The sequence below is a fragment of the Corapipo altera genome, unplaced genomic scaffold (genome assembly GCF_003945725.1).
Source record: "Corapipo altera isolate COAL_440 unplaced genomic scaffold, ASM394572v1 271, whole genome shotgun sequence".
Lineage (NCBI taxonomy): Eukaryota > Metazoa > Chordata > Aves > Passeriformes > Pipridae > Corapipo > Corapipo altera.
Window position 1 is genome coordinate 2,421,194 of NW_020884935.1, and position 17,150 is coordinate 2,438,343.

The 17,150-nt window shown below is 43.8% G+C and overlaps 1 protein-coding gene across 9 annotated transcripts in view; it reads right to left on the reverse strand.

The window, feature by feature from the left end:
* BCAS3 (BCAS3, microtubule associated cell migration factor) overlaps window positions 1-17,150 on the reverse strand; it is a 317,160-nt gene that overhangs the window by 86,580 nt on the left and 213,430 nt on the right. Inside the window, exon 24 of one of the 9 annotated variants that reach the window (XM_027660202.1) lies at window positions 15,553-16,619. The exons of the other annotated variants lie outside the window; for them this stretch is intronic. Within the exon in view, the coding sequence (XP_027516003.1) occupies window positions 16,594-16,619 (26 nt within the window). The 3' untranslated portion in view covers window positions 15,553-16,593. Of the gene's footprint in view, window positions 1-15,552; window positions 16,620-17,150 lie in introns of those variants that run through there. 9 annotated transcript variants of the gene reach the window in all.

A 17,150-nucleotide genomic window follows, 5' to 3' on the forward strand; every position in this document is an offset into this window, starting at 1 on the left:
GAAATGCCCCCATGGAAGGCTGCAAGCTGGGATTTTCATAAGGAAGGCTGAAGGCTTCTGTCAAAGGGCCAAAAAGCAGCATCTGCAAAACAGCTCAGGAAAGAGAAATTAAAAATAAAATAATTGGATTATGATCTCCCAGCTAATGAAATCAGATACACTGTTTTTCTCCGAGTCATGGGTTTTAGACAATGCACAGTGGTGCAAGCCTGGATCCTTCCACTGTTGCTCTAACTGCCCACGGGATCAGGATTTCAGGTGTTGCACAACATCAGGAAGCAAACCAGGAATACAGCAGAGAAACCGAATCCGTTTTCATCCTGACAGTGATGAAGGTGTGGTGACAAATAACCAGCAACTGGGCAGGATATGAATAATAAATACGGGAAAACTGTTATTCCAGTAGTAGGTCTTTGAGTTCACGGGCAGCTGAAGGAATTCAGTCACCCTGGATCAGCTTAAATAACATTTTTTCCCCTGTTCCTCCTCACTCCTCAGCTTTTCAGTCCCTGGGAATGATGCCCTGATACCTGAAGCCCAACTAGAGGGAAGCAGAGGAACCCCAGAGCTCTGAGCAAACCCACATCACCCCGTCCCCGATGCAGACCTTGGGATCTGAGCATGGCCAGGAGGGAGCAGAGGCAGGAACAGCTCCTGAACTTTCTCCTCTCCTCTATTCCTGCAGATAATGAAATCCAGAAACACTATTCTGGGACACAGTTGTTACAGACCTCACATTATCTGCTGCTGACCCTCGACTGAGACGTCTCTTAGTCAGGGATGATGATTTTTGCGCTCATGAATAATTAGTTTTGCTGGTTTTAAGGAAAAAAAAACCACAACAAAACCCGTATCTTTTAATCAGAATCTAAATGAAAAAATGCTAAAAGCTATTCCCTAACATCTGCCAGTTGAGCATAGATTTAGAAATAAAAAATCAAGAGGTATAGACTCATCTCAGGGAATTATGTGTTCAAATCCTCATTTATGGAGATGAGAATGGAAGTGTTAACGTTCAGAGTCTTCTGCTGCAGATCCGAGGCTTTAGGGTGGCTTAATGAGTCACTGTCTGAAACCAAGAACAAGCTGAAGTTCCTCCCTCACACACACACATGCACACACTGAATTTTGTGTATAATTACTCAGTTCTGAGTAATGACAATTTATTAGATTTTCCCATCAAGCGCAGGAGTTGTTAACGTACAACATGTTTCTAATACCCAGGGTTCTTTCCAAGAAAAGTCAGGAATTATTAGTGACCCAAGTGTTAGATGGAACCACGAACTTTATCCCCCCCCATTTCTCTGTAAAAAGGGTTTTGAAGTGAACTCAGTGGCTGCGAAAAGCAGATTTTTCTAACCAGGGGATCCATTTCTAAGGGTAAAAGAGCAGTTTGAAAGCCCTGAAAAGAGCCTGTACAAATGACCAGCATTGACTTACACGGTGAAATAAAGCATGGCCAAAGGACAACTCTCATGAAGGAGTGATTGGAGAGCAATTGAGTTCCCCTTCTATTTAATATAAAATATACCACTTCAGAAAAATAAAATTTTATATTATTCTCAATACCTGGGGGTTTCCACAGAGCTGGCTCAGAGGGAGAAAGGGTGAAATGTGGGTAACAGGGACACCGAAGAAGGACTGGGTGAACTGGGTCACCAGTGAGTCCCATTTTGACCTTTTCCTAACAGAAAACACCGAGGAAAAAGTCACCAGGAGTCCCAGCAGCCACGATATTATGAACTAAACTAACTCCTTGCCAATGCTGTTTTCCCTCACCACTCTAATCACAAAAAGCAGGAAAGTTACCATGTGGAGGAAATAATCCATCTCCACGGATCCCCTTGCCCTGTACAAGCACCAAGCCTGGTGGGGCCAGTTGTCCACTCCCACCTTCTGCCACCCAAATGCCTGATGGAGACAAGGAACCCTGGAGAAACGAGCTGAGTGACACCAGCCCTGGACCTGGAGGAGACATCACCTCATCTGACCAACATTCACAGGGCTCCCAGCCTGGTCATGCCACCAAGTTGCCCCCTCTTCCCTCACACAACAGTTCTGGGCATATTTCAAAGAATCCCAGGATGGGTTGGATCTTAAAGATTATCTGGTTCCAACCCCCTGCCATGGGCAGGGACACCTTCCACTAGCCCAGGTTGCTCCAAGCCCTGTCCAACCTGGCCTTGGACACTCCCAGGGATGGGGTAGCCACAGCTTCTCTGGGTAACCTGTGCCAGGGCCTCCCCACCCTCACAGGGAGGAATTTCTTCCCAATATCCCAATCTAGACCCACACTCTTCCAGCTTAAGGCCATTCCCCTTTGTCCTGTCACAACACGCCCAATTTATTATGGATCTTGTTGGGACAACACCCTCCTGCTCCTCAGCTCCTTCACCAAGAGGCACAGCTGGCACAGGTCCCCAGGGAGCAGAGGGCTGCCACGTTCCCTCCCGCGCCGGCACCGAGCGGATCCCGGCGGATCGGCCGCCCCGGCCGCGAACCGCGGCAGCGGGACCGGGCCGGCGCTCCATTCCCAGGCTTCTTTTATTTATCCATTTCTATTTTAATAAGCAGCCTGTTCCCTCGGCCCCGCCGTGCCTCCCTCCCCTCGGAGCCCTGGGTTATGTGAAAATGCGTGTGCCAAGCGGCGGGGGCGTGGTGAGGGCTCCTGGCTCGCCGGGACATGCTCCTGACGTACTGTGTGGTCAAGGAGCTGGGACTGGGGGGCCTGAACGAGGGCCAAGCCTTGCACTTCAGCTTCCTGACCTGGCAGCCATTCAGAGAGACCCTGCTAAGTGCTATTTCCTAAATACACCAGCTTTTCATAACAATCTTACCACATTGCTTTCCTTTACAAGCTCTCTTAAAAGAGAACTGGACTCCTTCTGGTTAATCTACACAGACTGCATTTGGAAGCCATCAGAAACTGAACTGTAAACAAAACGTTATTAATGTGTTGTAATCTGCCCTCAATGTTCCAGATGAAAAGAAAATGTTTTATAGTTTTGGAGTATACATTTTAATTGCCTTTTAAGAGTGCATATACTTTTAGTGCTCTCTGTTATAAAACTGCAGTATCTGTTTCTTGATAACTGTTGAATGATCTCAGCTATTTTTATTAGGTTTTCTCCCCCACCCTGGTCCCCCTTCCTTAAGCTACCACCACTGCAAGGCTTTTCCAGACCGTTCATGATACTAGACTGGCAAAAAGTTCCACGTCTAAGATAAACTCCATTATAAACAACTCCTTTACAACATCCCCTCACTATAAAAACACTCGGATCTAGAAAATTAGTTCTTTAAATGAACTTAGAATCCAGCTACTCTCGGTAAAAATCTGATCTAAATAAGGGCTACACTGAATTTCCCAGATTTTCAGACCTTCCCTGCTCGTTTTGCTCTCGGTGCCTTGTTCCTGTCGTGGCTGGAAGTGCTTGGGAAGGGATGCATTGGAGATGTCACGGCCACCCCCACCCACTGTGGCTGCCAGAGCTGGCAGAGGGCACGTGGCAGTGTCCCAGCCCGAGCCACTGAGAGAAGGTGGGTTTATGGTAAGATCCTGCCTGAGCTGTAAGTCCCAAATTCCTCACGATGCAATTCTCCCTCTGGAACTGGGGAGCAGAGCCTGGGAGGGTTTATTGTGCTCAGTCGTCTTCCCTCAAAGCAAATGCTGCCCTGGACAACGAGGCCTTTCAGTCCTCCTGGGATAAATGGGAAGGGGATCACAAAGTTACCCCGAAAGCCTGCCAGGTATCTCCTTACTAGAAAAGTACTTGATAAAATAAACAGAAATCCAGGGTCATAAAACTAACCTTGGACTTTGTTGTTCACGAAGCTGCAGTTTCAAAAGGCGAAGGGAACCCTTAAAATACTCCACTTCAGGAAATATCAGGATTTTTGACATCACTGTTATCCTGTTTGTATTAGCAAACGTGCTAGAAAAGAATGGACTTAGTTATCCAAATTTAGCTGTGCACTCCCTTAAACCCCAAAGCCTGCTCTCCTAGAATTTGGTTCTTAAACACCTTCACTCTTTGCTTCTTTTGAAGGTAATTAACTTCTCAACCCCCCAACATTACCTCAGACTCCTCCTGTGATGTCTCTAACACCTCCCTAATACTTTCTTGACTTGCAAGATACTATTACTTGATACAACGCAGGCCAGGATATTCTACAGGGCCTGGAGAACAACCACTTTGCAACATTTTCCTCTTTTAAAATATTTGAAGTGGCAGAGCCCCTCTCTCACGTGGGACTGGGATTCACAAAATAACTGCAAGTGAACTGCAGTTCATCGTTGCTTTTTTGGTTCTTTTTATCTTCAAAATCATCAGCGCCTGTTAATTTTTTTTTATGTTGTTTTTAAAAACTTTTTTTTTTTCAGTATGCAGATGTGCTTGTGAAGATTAATGGACTGGGAACACTGAAATCTTGTATTAATCAACTACAAGGGAAGGCAACTGCTGAGTAAAATTTTCCACAGCGCTGCACACAGGAGTTTATCCAGAGAGCTCCTTGTCTTGGAGGATTTTTCTCCTGGGCCTTCTCCGAGGCAGTTTGGAATTCTGCAGTGGCACCAGTCATGGATGACTCTTCCCTGCTCAACTGTTCCCTGAACACTGAACAAACCACACCACAGGGAACCTGTCAAGGGTTTATCACGGTTCCCCTCATCAAAAAAAGCTGATTTGCTCCACGTGCCAGTTAATCTCGGCAGCAGCCACCCCTCCTTGGAGGCTCATCCCTCCAGAGAGCAACTTTCCCATCAGGACCTTGGGCCAAGGAGTGAAGAGCCAGGAGAAGCAAAATTCCTTCACCTTAAGGGTCATCAAGGCCCAGCACAGCTGCCCAGGGCAGAGGTGGAGTCACAGTCCCAGGAGGAATTTAAAAGATGTGGCACTTTGGGGACACGGTTTAGTGGTGGCCTTGGCAGTGTTGGGGAACTGTTGGACTCCATGATTTTAGAGGTACATTCCAACTTAAATTATGCTATGATTCTAAATGCTTTCAATATGGGTGATATGGAGAGAAATTTGCTTTCTGCAACAGGATAATGAAGGAAACCCAACCCCAAACCAGCGACTGAGAGCGGAGTGTGCGTCCACATGTCATTAATGGATAGGTTAATTACACCAATTTCGTTACTAATTGGATCAGCTCAAACCTGCTGCATGGGAAGTGTCTCGGCAGATAAAAACCTTACCATAATTACAAAAACAACTGGTTTCTCGAGTTATGTAATTCTCCAAATTAAGTAATTCCTCCACTTGTAAAACAAACCCAACCAGGGCGGTTTTTGGGCAGCTTTGACTCATTTTCAGCACCGTGCTCCTTCTCAAGTGCTGATGTCCACAAAATCCTGCCCCATCACTCGTGGCAGTTGGGTTAATGTCGGTTGAAATAACTGAAGAGGATCTGCCAGAGCGCTGGGAAAAGGCCCTGGTGCAAAGGAAAACCCACCTAAGCTTTAAATGCTGCTTTTGATATAAAAACCTTTGAGGTTTGGAAAGGTTGATCGCAGCCTGAAGAACGACCACCACCCGTGCTTGGAGCTTGGGAGCTGCTACAAAGCAAAGCTTTCCTGCGGCAGCACAAGGCTCCAAAACTTGTGTGGAATTTGCCCAAACCAGAAGGAATTGGACATCACACAAGAAAATCTTTTCATTGATCACGTTAAATAGTTTGTCAAGGCAGGCTGTGGTGAAGGAGAAAGCTGCTGGCCCGTGATCAGTTCTCTCCCCTCACCAACAGTTCCCCACTCGAGTCAAACTGAAATTACTAAATCAACTGAAATCACTGCGAGGAATAAATGTGAGCAAATAGTCTGATTCTATGAAATCAAAAGGCAAAACCAATTTTATCTTCTATTTCTAGCTTCCTGAAACCAAACTGAAATTTTATTGTTTTTTAGAAAGCTTAAAAAAAAGAAAAAAAAGAGAATAAATCACTGTTTTCCATGACATTTTCTATTCAAAGCTCAGGGATCTTCAGAGTAAGTATTTTTAAGGACTGTGCTCCTGACAAGTTGCATGTTAACACTGATTGAACAGTTCCTATAGGCAGCAGGAGTCCCCAAGTGTTTTCTTCTGGAAAGAAATCGCAGAGCTTGATGTGAAACAAAGAAACCCACAAAAATTATATTTAGCTGATCTCTGTATCACACAATTTCATCTCCAGGGAGTTTCTGCCATCACGTCCATAATATGAGATTTCATGTGAAGTTCTGGAAGTTAAATAACATCCCACCTCCCAGTACATTCAACCCAGAGCAGAATTAAGAGTCTCCCTTCCCCTACATTTAATACCACTGAAGGTCCATCTGCTGAAAAAAGCAGATAAATGAACCCCCACTGCAGTTTGTAAAAGAGCACTGCTTGGGAAATAACCTTTTGAGCCACTGGAAAAAACTCTTGAGTTCAATCAACTTTATTTCCAGTACAAAAGCAATTAGATTTTTCCCATCAGAAATCAGATGAAGTAGTAAATTAGGATTTGCCAGTGATGGGAATTCTTAACTTGTGGCATAAATAGAATTTCCTTATTATTATTTTCGGCTTTGGCCATCTCTGTAAACCTCCCTTCCCAACACAATGTGTGAGGGAAAAAGCTGTATTACAGAGTTATCGCAGATACCTACATTAAAATGGAATTTTCCTCCTTCTTTTTAAGCAAAAGCTACTTTAATTAAGCTTAAAACAACAAACAATCATCCTACAAGAACCAACAGTCTTGGCTGCTGTTCCATTCACCCATTTCAGCAAATCTCCAACCATTTGCATCCCTGTTCCCCTCAGGATGCTGCAGCTATTTCTGTGTGTGCATCAACCAGTTCCAAGAAATCAAAACACAGATAAAAATGCGACTTTTAAACTGGTTTTTGTACAGTCAAGGAAGGTGTTTTGTAACATGCGATATTAATTAAAATTAAATAAATTATAATGCATCTGGAGCATCCAGAGTGGCTCCTGCAGCAACACCCTCAGAGACAAAAGAGTTCAAAGTCTTCTCTTACTTAAATAATGGGCATTTTTTGAATACAACTCATGCTCTATGAGAAATACACTTTTCTTTCCCCAGTACAGCTCTCACTGCCTGATGAAACTTTACTGAGGACCCCTCCTGGCTTTGACGACTCCTCCACCATGAACTTTCTTTGCTTTCACTGTGATTTCATCTGAACTGTTTTAATGTTAAAGTGAATATTAATTCACAATAAATCCATGATGCAAGAAATAAAAAAGGTGGGAACTATAATTCCAAAAGAGCTGTGCAATGGCACCCAACTCGTGCCCTGCTTCCTCCCCTTCCCTCCCTGAATAATCCAGGAATAAAGCTACTGAACAGAGGAGAAGGGAGAAAGAGAAGATGAACTAGATAAGGCCACAGATGGGAAAAATTAAAACTGGGAATAATTTCTGAATACAATATGGGGTACCTAAAGTCTGATCCAAGATTGTTTCTTAATTAGCAATGCAGGAAATATTTGAAAAGCAAAGCTGCTGGACTGAACCTCTCCTGCAGACAGAGCCTGTTGCTCACATTTATCCATGGATCATTCCTGCTGACTCCTCCTTGGCATTCTGACTGTCTGAGGAGAGATTCTAAAATCTGAGATTCCCCCTGTCAACAGCTCCATGACCATCTCATCTGCAGCCTCGTGGATCCTCTTCTGTTTGAACAGCAAGGATGTTTTTTGATGGATATTGCAGGTTCTACGGACACTTGGATCTAGGTTGTAAACCTGGGTCCCCTAAATCAGCAAAGCACCACTTCAGTCATCACACTGTGGCACAACTCGAGTATAGACAAAAAGCAAGGACAGCAGATGTAATAAATACAGGATTTCTCCTGGCCAGAAACCAAATACTGGTGCTGGAAATTAAATACTGTCATGGAAAAGCCTCATCGGGGCATCCCTGCTGCTGAGAACTGGGGGAACACGGAGCAAGAACCTGATTCCTCCCCACAGCTGGGAGGAGAAACCTCTTGATGGCCTTCCAGGCACATGTCAGACAACCTCAAAGGAGACAAAGTCCAATCTCTGCCCTCAGAAAGCAGGTTTGGGTTCCTCCTCCTGCACCGTCCCCCCCTCAAGGCTCAACCATCTCCAAAAAAAAGTCAGGAGTTTTATGGGAAGTGGCCCAAAGTTGCCCAAAGTCCTGGTTTACAGAGAGAGAAGTTCTCCCTTGAGCCACGACCATGGAAAATGCTGAGTGCTGGACTGCAAAGCCAACAGGTCCTGCACCACAAATACCCCTTTTTAGAACAGCCACCACTTGAAAGGTCACGTTGTAAAGTCACTCGATTAAAATAGTAATAAAAGAGTAAACATTAACTCGCAATTTTTCCTTAGGTCTTTCTTACTTCCAGTTGGTATCATTCCTCCCAGACCAGGCTGCACCTCATGGATCTGCGGGTTTATCTTGATGAAAAATCTTTAACTTCTCAAGTTTTCAATGGAAGAAAACGAAATGTCCTTCCATTCAAAAAGACCTGCTCTGTGCTCTCTGAACTCCCACGGGATCGTGACTGCAGCAGTCACATATTATCCAAATTATTTGTCACTGCTGGGACAAAAGTACCCTGAAACATGGCAAAACTGCCATGATAAAGGAAATTAACTCTTAATGATCACGAGCTTTTGTTCTGTGTAAAGAAGACAAAAGATAACTTCTTGCAGACACTCTGGACAGTCTTGACTGCTTGAATTTCAATCATTATTCCTCAGTAAGTTTTTTCAGAAAATGCAGACAATAAAAGACTTTCTTAAAAAAGAAGCTGAGCTAAACCTGGGCACAAAAAAAACCCCATCAGGTGGATCGGGGAAAGCTGGCAACTGGCCCCACTCCATGGGAATTAATGCAAAGGCATTGATTTGTTCCAGGCTGATGGTAAGGTCTCGTGGTTTAATTTTAGGGGAAAAACTTTCATTTTCTGATTGGCAGTGAGAACTATTTATGACACAACCAGAAAGCCAAAGTTTGGCTTTGCGAGGGACTGATCGAAGCCAATCCCCCTCTGGAGGAGAGAAGGGAAGGCAAGTCTGAAATGGGCAACAGCACTTCCTTAAAATAAAACCCAACTTCTGCCTCACATCCCCTGCCTCCTGCCCACCCTGGAGCAGCTCCACGAGGATTTGAAGCCAGTATTTGAAGACATTTTTCCAGAGAGGTGAAAATCACCACAACTCCAAGGACCATCTGAGATCCTACACAGACACCAACTTTTTTTCACAGTGAGAGGAAATAACAAAAAGAAGAGAAACTCCAACAAAACCACAGCAACGCCATCAGAAAGGCAACAGGGAGATAAACAACAAGCTGCTTGTTGTATTCTCACTCCTTATCTCAGAGAAATCCTGGAGGGTCATGAACATCCACTCCAAGTGCCACAGCATCCAGCCCAGTGCTGGCACAGCAGCACGGACACAACTGTTCATCCCATCTACTGGCCTGCAAGAGTTTGCCTAAGCACTGACTGCAATATCTGGCACTCAGTTCTCCATGTTTAAAGAGTTAAGCTCAGTCCTGCGAAGATAAAAATCTCCATTTTTACGACTTTTGTACGGCTCCTACCCGAGGAGGACCCAGCTGCAACTGCAACATTCCAAGCTCCGAAGGTGCCAAGTTTTACTAACTATAATTTAACCGGCCCAGCTGACGCAGTCCAAATTCTTGTTTGGATAATCAGCCTTTGTTTAAATATGGACTGAAGGGGAAAAAAAAAAATAGAGAGAAAGGGAAGAAAGAAAGTCCAGGCCAGCCTTAGCCTCCAGGCACGTCATGTGAGCTGATTACCCGCAGCAGTAGCAGACACTGGTGCACAAGAGCAGGATTATTTTGCCAGTATTGCTGTTAGGGTAACACAGAATCAGAGCTTCTCCCCCCAGCCCCCACCCTTTTTCTTTTCTTCCCTTTTTTCCCCCCCCCCTCCACAATTCACAAGTCTTCTTTCCAAGTTCAAATGAAGTTTAAAGGTGAAAAGGGCAAGAAAGTTTCATGACTGGCTGTTGAAAGAGGGAGAAATAACCAGGGTCTCCAAGTTTGCATACACTAAAAGCTCAACAATTTTGCATTTTGCTGCAATTCATAACCGTACAAATCCCCTTTGTTGGGTCTGTTTGGACTGAAATTAAACACTTGTTAATAATTTATAACTTAATATCATTAGAAAATAATAATAACTGTCAAGCGACTACATTCAACACATAAAGCAACTTGAGTGGCTCGTTAGATTATTTGTCACAGCAACAATTTCTATATATTTTAGCTTATTTCTACTGGGAACAGCGGTTAAAGAGCCACCCAGCTTGCTTGGAAACCATTTCTCCACCAGCTGGGAGCAATTCCCAAATTGCTGCACCTCACCCACATCCAAGTGATGCTGGCTCAGTTTAAAAGCACTTCAGGAGGTGCCTTGAAAGCGCTGGAGGAGGGATGGCCAAGGACCTTTGCTGCTCACAGACCAAAAATGCATCCCCACAGCAACGTGGTGCACATGGCTCGCTCTAAATCCTACATCTCAGTGGAGGTGAATCAGTGTTTGGCCAACAAACCCACTGTCAAAACGAGGCACTTGAGAATGAGAAATTTTTATATTTTATATCTGCTGGTGAGGGACCTGAGCCCCACAAAGCGCAGGGGCCAGGCACGAAGCCGCCTGGAGGAGCAGAGGGTGCTGCCTTCCCCAGAGCTTAAAGCAAACAGGAGAAATACTTGAGGTGTGAGGGTTTTTTGAGGAGTAAAATTCACTTCTAAAATGTCACAGGCTGTGGTTGTTCTTGGAAAGCCAAGAGCCTTCCTGTGCTGGGCAGTTTGGAAAGATAAGACAGAATCTCCGAATGGTTTGGGTGGGAAGAGACCTTAAAGATCACCCAGTTCCACCCCCTGCCATGGGCAGGGACACCTCCCACTAGCCCAGGTTGCTCCAACCTGGCCTTGGACACTTCCAGGGATGGGGCAGCCACAGCTTCTCTGGGCAACCTGTGCCAGGGCCTCCCCACCCTCCCTGGGAGGTATTCCTTCCCAAAATCCCATCTAACCCTGCCCTCCTTTAGGTTGAAGTAGATAAATATAGAGATGGATGGACAGACAGACAGAAAACCAAAGTATTCAAATAATCTTCAAATACAGGCAGTTCCCCTAAATCAGGAGGATTCCAATATGTTCAGGTGGAACAAAGCAAATCACATCTCTATATACTTGCCAGGACCTTAAGTGATTAAAATCAATGTAATCTCCCTCCAGTCATGTCAATATTCATCAGCCAGAGTATCCCAGCCCATCCAAGATAAAAGCAGCCATGCAAATGTTCATTATAATGGACAAACTAACAGCTGGGATCCTCTGATATCAAAGATCATCAGACATCCCATCTATTTTATCACTTTTCTCTCCCTGTGAGTTCCTCTGCCAATTCTACTTTTGTTGCACGTTAATTTATGAAGTTAGAAAACATCAGTTTAAGTACACAAAGCAAGAAAGTTGGAAGTTCAGATTAAAAAAATTAGTCTGCCCCAACCCTGAGTTGTGTAAACTGATTTAAGTCAGCGGTGCCACAACAACTGACACTGGTCAGGGAGCTGCTCTTGTTTTCATTTATTTATCTGATATAATTTCTAATTTACTTGCTGAATGAGTCTCTTGTCTTTTCATTCCTGTCAACTCGTCCTGATTTTGTTTCTTCTATCCTTATATACAAATAGATTTTGGGATCTTTTTTAAAGCGACCATGGAAATGAGAAAGGCAATAAGAGAAACTGTATTTTATTTCATTTTATTTCATTTTTTAAAATCTCCTATGCTTGGCCCAGAAATCAAATGGTGCCTAGAGAGGAACCAAAAGGTGCCACTCTGGTTGGTCACAGTAGGTCCCTATAAGTTGATTTTTTTAGTTCTTTAATCATTAGTTAAATGTGAAAGGTTTCCTTTTTTTTTTTTTCCAGTGAATTCTCTTAAACACACAGAAAAAAAAGATATGAATCGATAAAATTGATCTATGCCATGTTTTTACTTGAGAAAGGATTACAAGGTTGAATCTTAACATTATATACTTAAAACCATTTCTCGTTCCACCGCCTTTACAGTTCCAAAAAAAATGTACATTTTGGAGACAAAGGCCTTTATCCTCTTAAAGGCTGTGGATTTCATGCCAATCTCCCAATGTAAAGCAGACTTCAGGCTCAGACCCCAGAGAAACGGTCTCGGAAAGATTAGATTTTCCACCACAAAATAAATCCCTCGTGTGGTGAACCATCCAACACCTCCTTCCTCCCAAGTGCTTGTTCAACACTGAGAAACACCCCCAGCCCGGCCCAGCCCTCTCTTCCAAATGGAAGTGGTTTGATCATTCCTCTGCTCCCCTGCCAGCCACTTTTTTTCCATGTGTAAAATTTCCAGAACTGTCACATGTACCTGAAAATCTATTGATTTTTCTGTTTTTTTAGGGGTTTTTTTTTGTTTGTTTGTTTGTTTGTTTGTTTTTTATTCTGTATCATTTTGTGACACAGAATTAACAGTTCACTCTTCATATTAATGTAAAAAGTTAATTCTCATTGGTGATGTAATGCAGGTAAACTCAGTATGAGTGATATATGATGAACATAGTGAAAAACTCTTTTAGATCAGTAAGGTATTTTTAAGAGTTGCCCATCAAAGGTGTGCACCTCTAATAAGAACAGCATTAGGGACAGTAAATTACATGGAATTAATTTTGCCAAGTATCTGGCAGCTCAACAAATACAAGAGGAAACTTTCTTAAACCACCCCTGTGGTAGAAAGGTATTTTGTCAATCATCCCCGTACTAGAAAACACAGATTTTTCAGGATATTTCAAAATCCATTGACAGTAATAAAGTAGGACAAGCAAGGAAAGGAGGGAAATATAGACTCAAATACAATGTAGCTGCTGGGGATTAAATTTGAACACCACCAAAGCCACACAAAAAAGAATGAATCCAAGAATCAGAAGATTAAAACTGCATGTAGTCAGCGTGGGATTGGTCAGCTCCAGATGGAAACTTTCTTGACAACACACAGTTTAAATTCTAGTCAGGACCAGACCGTGATTAAACGCTCCCACAATTTTTCGAGCACATCACTTGTTTCCTACTGGCTACTGAAACACAAAAGACAACTCCTGCAAACATATAACTAGAAAAAAAAAAAAGTGCAAGTAAAAGCCATTTAGGTTTCCAGCAAAGACATAAAAGCAAACCAGCTAATGGACATCCAGGGTAGTCAAATCACTTCTGCAAAATCCATTAGTTACTGAAAGTTCTGGAGGGTTCAGTTTTTACAGTGAAACCTGTAAAAACTCAGTATCCAGTTTCTCTGTTGGGACACTGAGGTGTGAAGATCCAAACGAGGCTGGAACTGAACTTGTATATTTGAACCTTTTGAACTCCATCTGCCCTTCATAAATTACTTTACCACCGGCTTTAACACGTTCCGAACCCACCGGGCAAGAGAAAGGAGGAATCGCTGAAATAACTGGAAATGGAACTCACTTTCTAACACTTCCAGTGGAATTTGCCTGCGTTCAAAAGACAAGCACCTATAACTGAACCGGGGGATGAGGAAAAGCTTTCAGACAGGGCAGTGAAATAACATCTGTCTTCACACCGCGAGAACAAAGCAGCAGATCCCCAAACCCAAACCCAGCTGAAGGGGATGGAAAGGGCCCTGGACAGGAACAGACAGTTGCATCTGGAAACACTGTCAAATGGAAGCAAATCCCACAAAATCCCCAAGTGATGCAAGAACTTCGTGCTGCATCTCGGACGGGGCCGTGATGCTCTGGGCAGACGTGGCTTTGTGATGCTGAGGGTCCTCACCACACCCACAGGGAGATTCACCCTCTGAGGGAAGCTGGAATAGCTTAAAAATTAATCCAACTTCAAGATAACAACCATAAAGATTTTTCAGTAATTCTGAGGTGCCTTAACCTGAAAAAAAGAGATCCCAGCAAAGGAGGGAACCCAAGGGCAGCTCAGCAGCTCAAACACGACGTTTCCTGCTTTCCAGGGACTGTGAGCAGGTTCCTCCTTGTTAGTTTTGAGGCTGCCAGCATGTTTACAGACAGTCAATCACAGGGATTTAGGAGGAAAACTAAGGCTTTATTTGAAGTCCAGAAGAATGGAAAGGCCGGTTCCCAAATGAGACAGGGCATTATCACAACCAAAACAACCCACAAAGCAGATATTCCTCCTTCCTACACCTCCCCAGCCTGCCCAGAGCTCAGCACCCAAAGCTGTGTGCAGGAACCCAGAATCCAAAGCCTCCACAGGAACTCTTCAGCTCCTGATTGCATGAGGGATTTCTCTGGGTTCGGGAAAGTCACCTCATTTTTTTTTTTTTTTCCCATCTGAGATTTGTCATTTACAAATGAGGAAACTGCCCATCTCAGAGGAGAGCTATGAGAATGTGCTTTCAGGAGGTCAACTAATATAAAAATACTGCTTTTCCCTCTGGATTAAAATGTTATCATATTATATCTGGACACTGTATTTCAACTTCTCTTTAAAGTGATCTTGCTAAGCAGCAAAGGGACACAGCAGCTCCCACTTACAGGTCACCTCAGGTCTCCTGAACCAACCATGCCCCGGGGTTTTAGTGAAACTCAGGAATTCCAAAAGCAAAGCACATTGCCCTCAGTCCAAAAAAACGCTTCTGATTCGCGGAATGACACAAATGTACAAGAAAAAAAAAAAAAAGGATGTCTGATTATTTTTTGTAATGGATGGCTTTTAGATGGGCAGAGCACACTTACGCATTTCCTAAACCCCCCCTGAACGAGGGTTTTCCAACAATGGCCTTGTGTGAAGTGCTACTTGCTTATCCAAAAGACTCAGAAAAAAAGAGAGAATTTCAGGGGTTGAACTCTTGAGTTTTAACCCTGGACAAGGAGTCAGATGCTGCACCAGTGTGTGCTCCTGGGTGCTGTGGGAAGGCAGCCTGCCCCAAGTGCCCGTGCCCTGAGACACGGTGCCACCATAGCTCTTTAATCCTTCAGACCGAGGAAGCTGCGTGAAATTATTTGACATTTCAAAAGCAAATAAATCATAAAGAAAAACGATAAAGCTTTCTGACTTTCTTCCCATGAAGGTCTGTGTCACAGTTTGCCTGTTTAAGCAATAAGGAATAAGATACGTGAAAATCTTATTAAACGTGTGCTTGCAATTTATTGAATTACCACCTCCATTAATTATGGCCCCTAATGAGATGTTACAAGTGCCCATGTGGACAGTCCAAGCCAGATGAATGAACACAGATGTCAGAAAAAAAATGCTCACTAAAGATCAGGTAATTTAACCTGTTTTACTTCCCACTTGCACGAAGGAAAACTTGTGGTTTTGCATTCCCTCTCCACCAGTACAGACTGTTTTTTTTTTTTTTTAACTTGGTTCCCAGCTTGGAAATGAGGCATGGATCATTTATAGACCTCTGAGGTTTGGTGTAGTACTTTCTGAGGATCACTTTGCACCATGGCACCACATTTCAAACCGGAGGGACGCGGGTACAAGCCTTTAAGAAACCAGGCCGACAGCCAGAGTGGTCATCAATAATTCTTGTTTAAATATATTAGCAACATAATTTAAAATAATCCAAGTATCCCACCATCATGCACAGGATCTACAGTCATTGCATCCCATCAGCCACAAAGGACCTACATTTCTGACATTAAACAAACAGTAGACAAGGCACCAAACCCAAATCCCAACAGGCCCCTCGCCAAACCCCGTCCCACGGAACCCAGCTGGTCCAGGAAGCAAAGGTATCCATATCCCAGCTCATATCCTTTGGAGCTCATAGGTTTTGGACTCAGGAGCAGCAGCAATAGGTAAAAGCAGGGGTTGATCTCCTCTAAGAGCTACGGGTTCATCTGCTGGGGGCCTCACAGAAGAGCAGAGCTCAGCCCTGCCCGATGCAAATGTTAAGTCATAAGAATAACATTACATAACGTGCAGCAAAAATGTTCATTTACAGGCATCAAATCAGGCTTTTTTTTTTCTTTTTTTTTCTCCTATGCTACAACACACCATCCACAGGGTGGGATGGCATGAATGAGTCAGTTTGTGTGTTATGCCCTTTTGGTTTATATTTTGTTTCGCTGGTTGATAACCTCCCAGCCCAGGAAAACCATGCTGCTGGTGAGGTACTAAATCACACCAAAAGAGCTAAGGTTTTTAGATGAAACAAGAAGCTGATTACACATGCACCGAGGATACCAGTCACTAAGCGTTTCTGGATTGCAGGGATAAGATACTCTCTTTGCTTATTACTGCCTCCTTGATCCAAAGAGATTTAAGCAACTGTTTTCAATTAGATGTTTTTTTAAGCTAGTAAAACTGCATCCATAAAGGCATATTTATAGAACAACTTAAAACTAGAAGAATTAAAACGGCTACAAAACTGATGAATTCCATTCCCCCACCAACCCCCCCCGCCCCCGAATCGTTTACTGACCATTAACGAGCAAAAAGCACTGCAATTTTAAGAATTAATCCACTGTTGCAAAATTAAATCAGATACACTAGGAGGGATAATGACAAACTGGTGGCTCCAGCGTTGTCAGTTTGCGGGTGATACAAGTTCAAGTCGTCTGTGCTAGTGGCCACTCTGTTGGAACAAACATGAACATAAAAGGGAACATTAAAAGTGCAGCAGCACCAACTGAATCAATTCTGTCACTGAGGACGCAGCCTATAGGTGGCATAGGGTAAATATTGCATTTTAGAAACAACCTGCCCAGTTCCGAGGCCACGAGACCTCAGAGCACTGAAATAAAGCAAGACACAGCCATGGAAGTAAATGAGAGAGAGAGAGACTATCCTTCATTTCCCTCTAAATTCCAGAGCACAGGAGCCTGGCAGCGTGGCTTTGCCACACATGACTTGCTTTCAGCCCCGGGAACCCATGACGGACGTTCTGAGATCTGCAGGAACAAAACCGAGCTTTGATAGTTTTCACCCGACAGCTGCTCCAACAAAAAATTTGCCTAAAACACTCTGCAGCATGTGACTAGAAATCCCTGCAGGATGAGTCTCCTCAGCTCTGCTCGCTGAGGAACACACGGCCAGGGCAGAGGCTTCCCCACGAGCTGCTCAGGCCTCTGCCAAAACCAGGAGCATCACTGAGCAGCTGCTCACT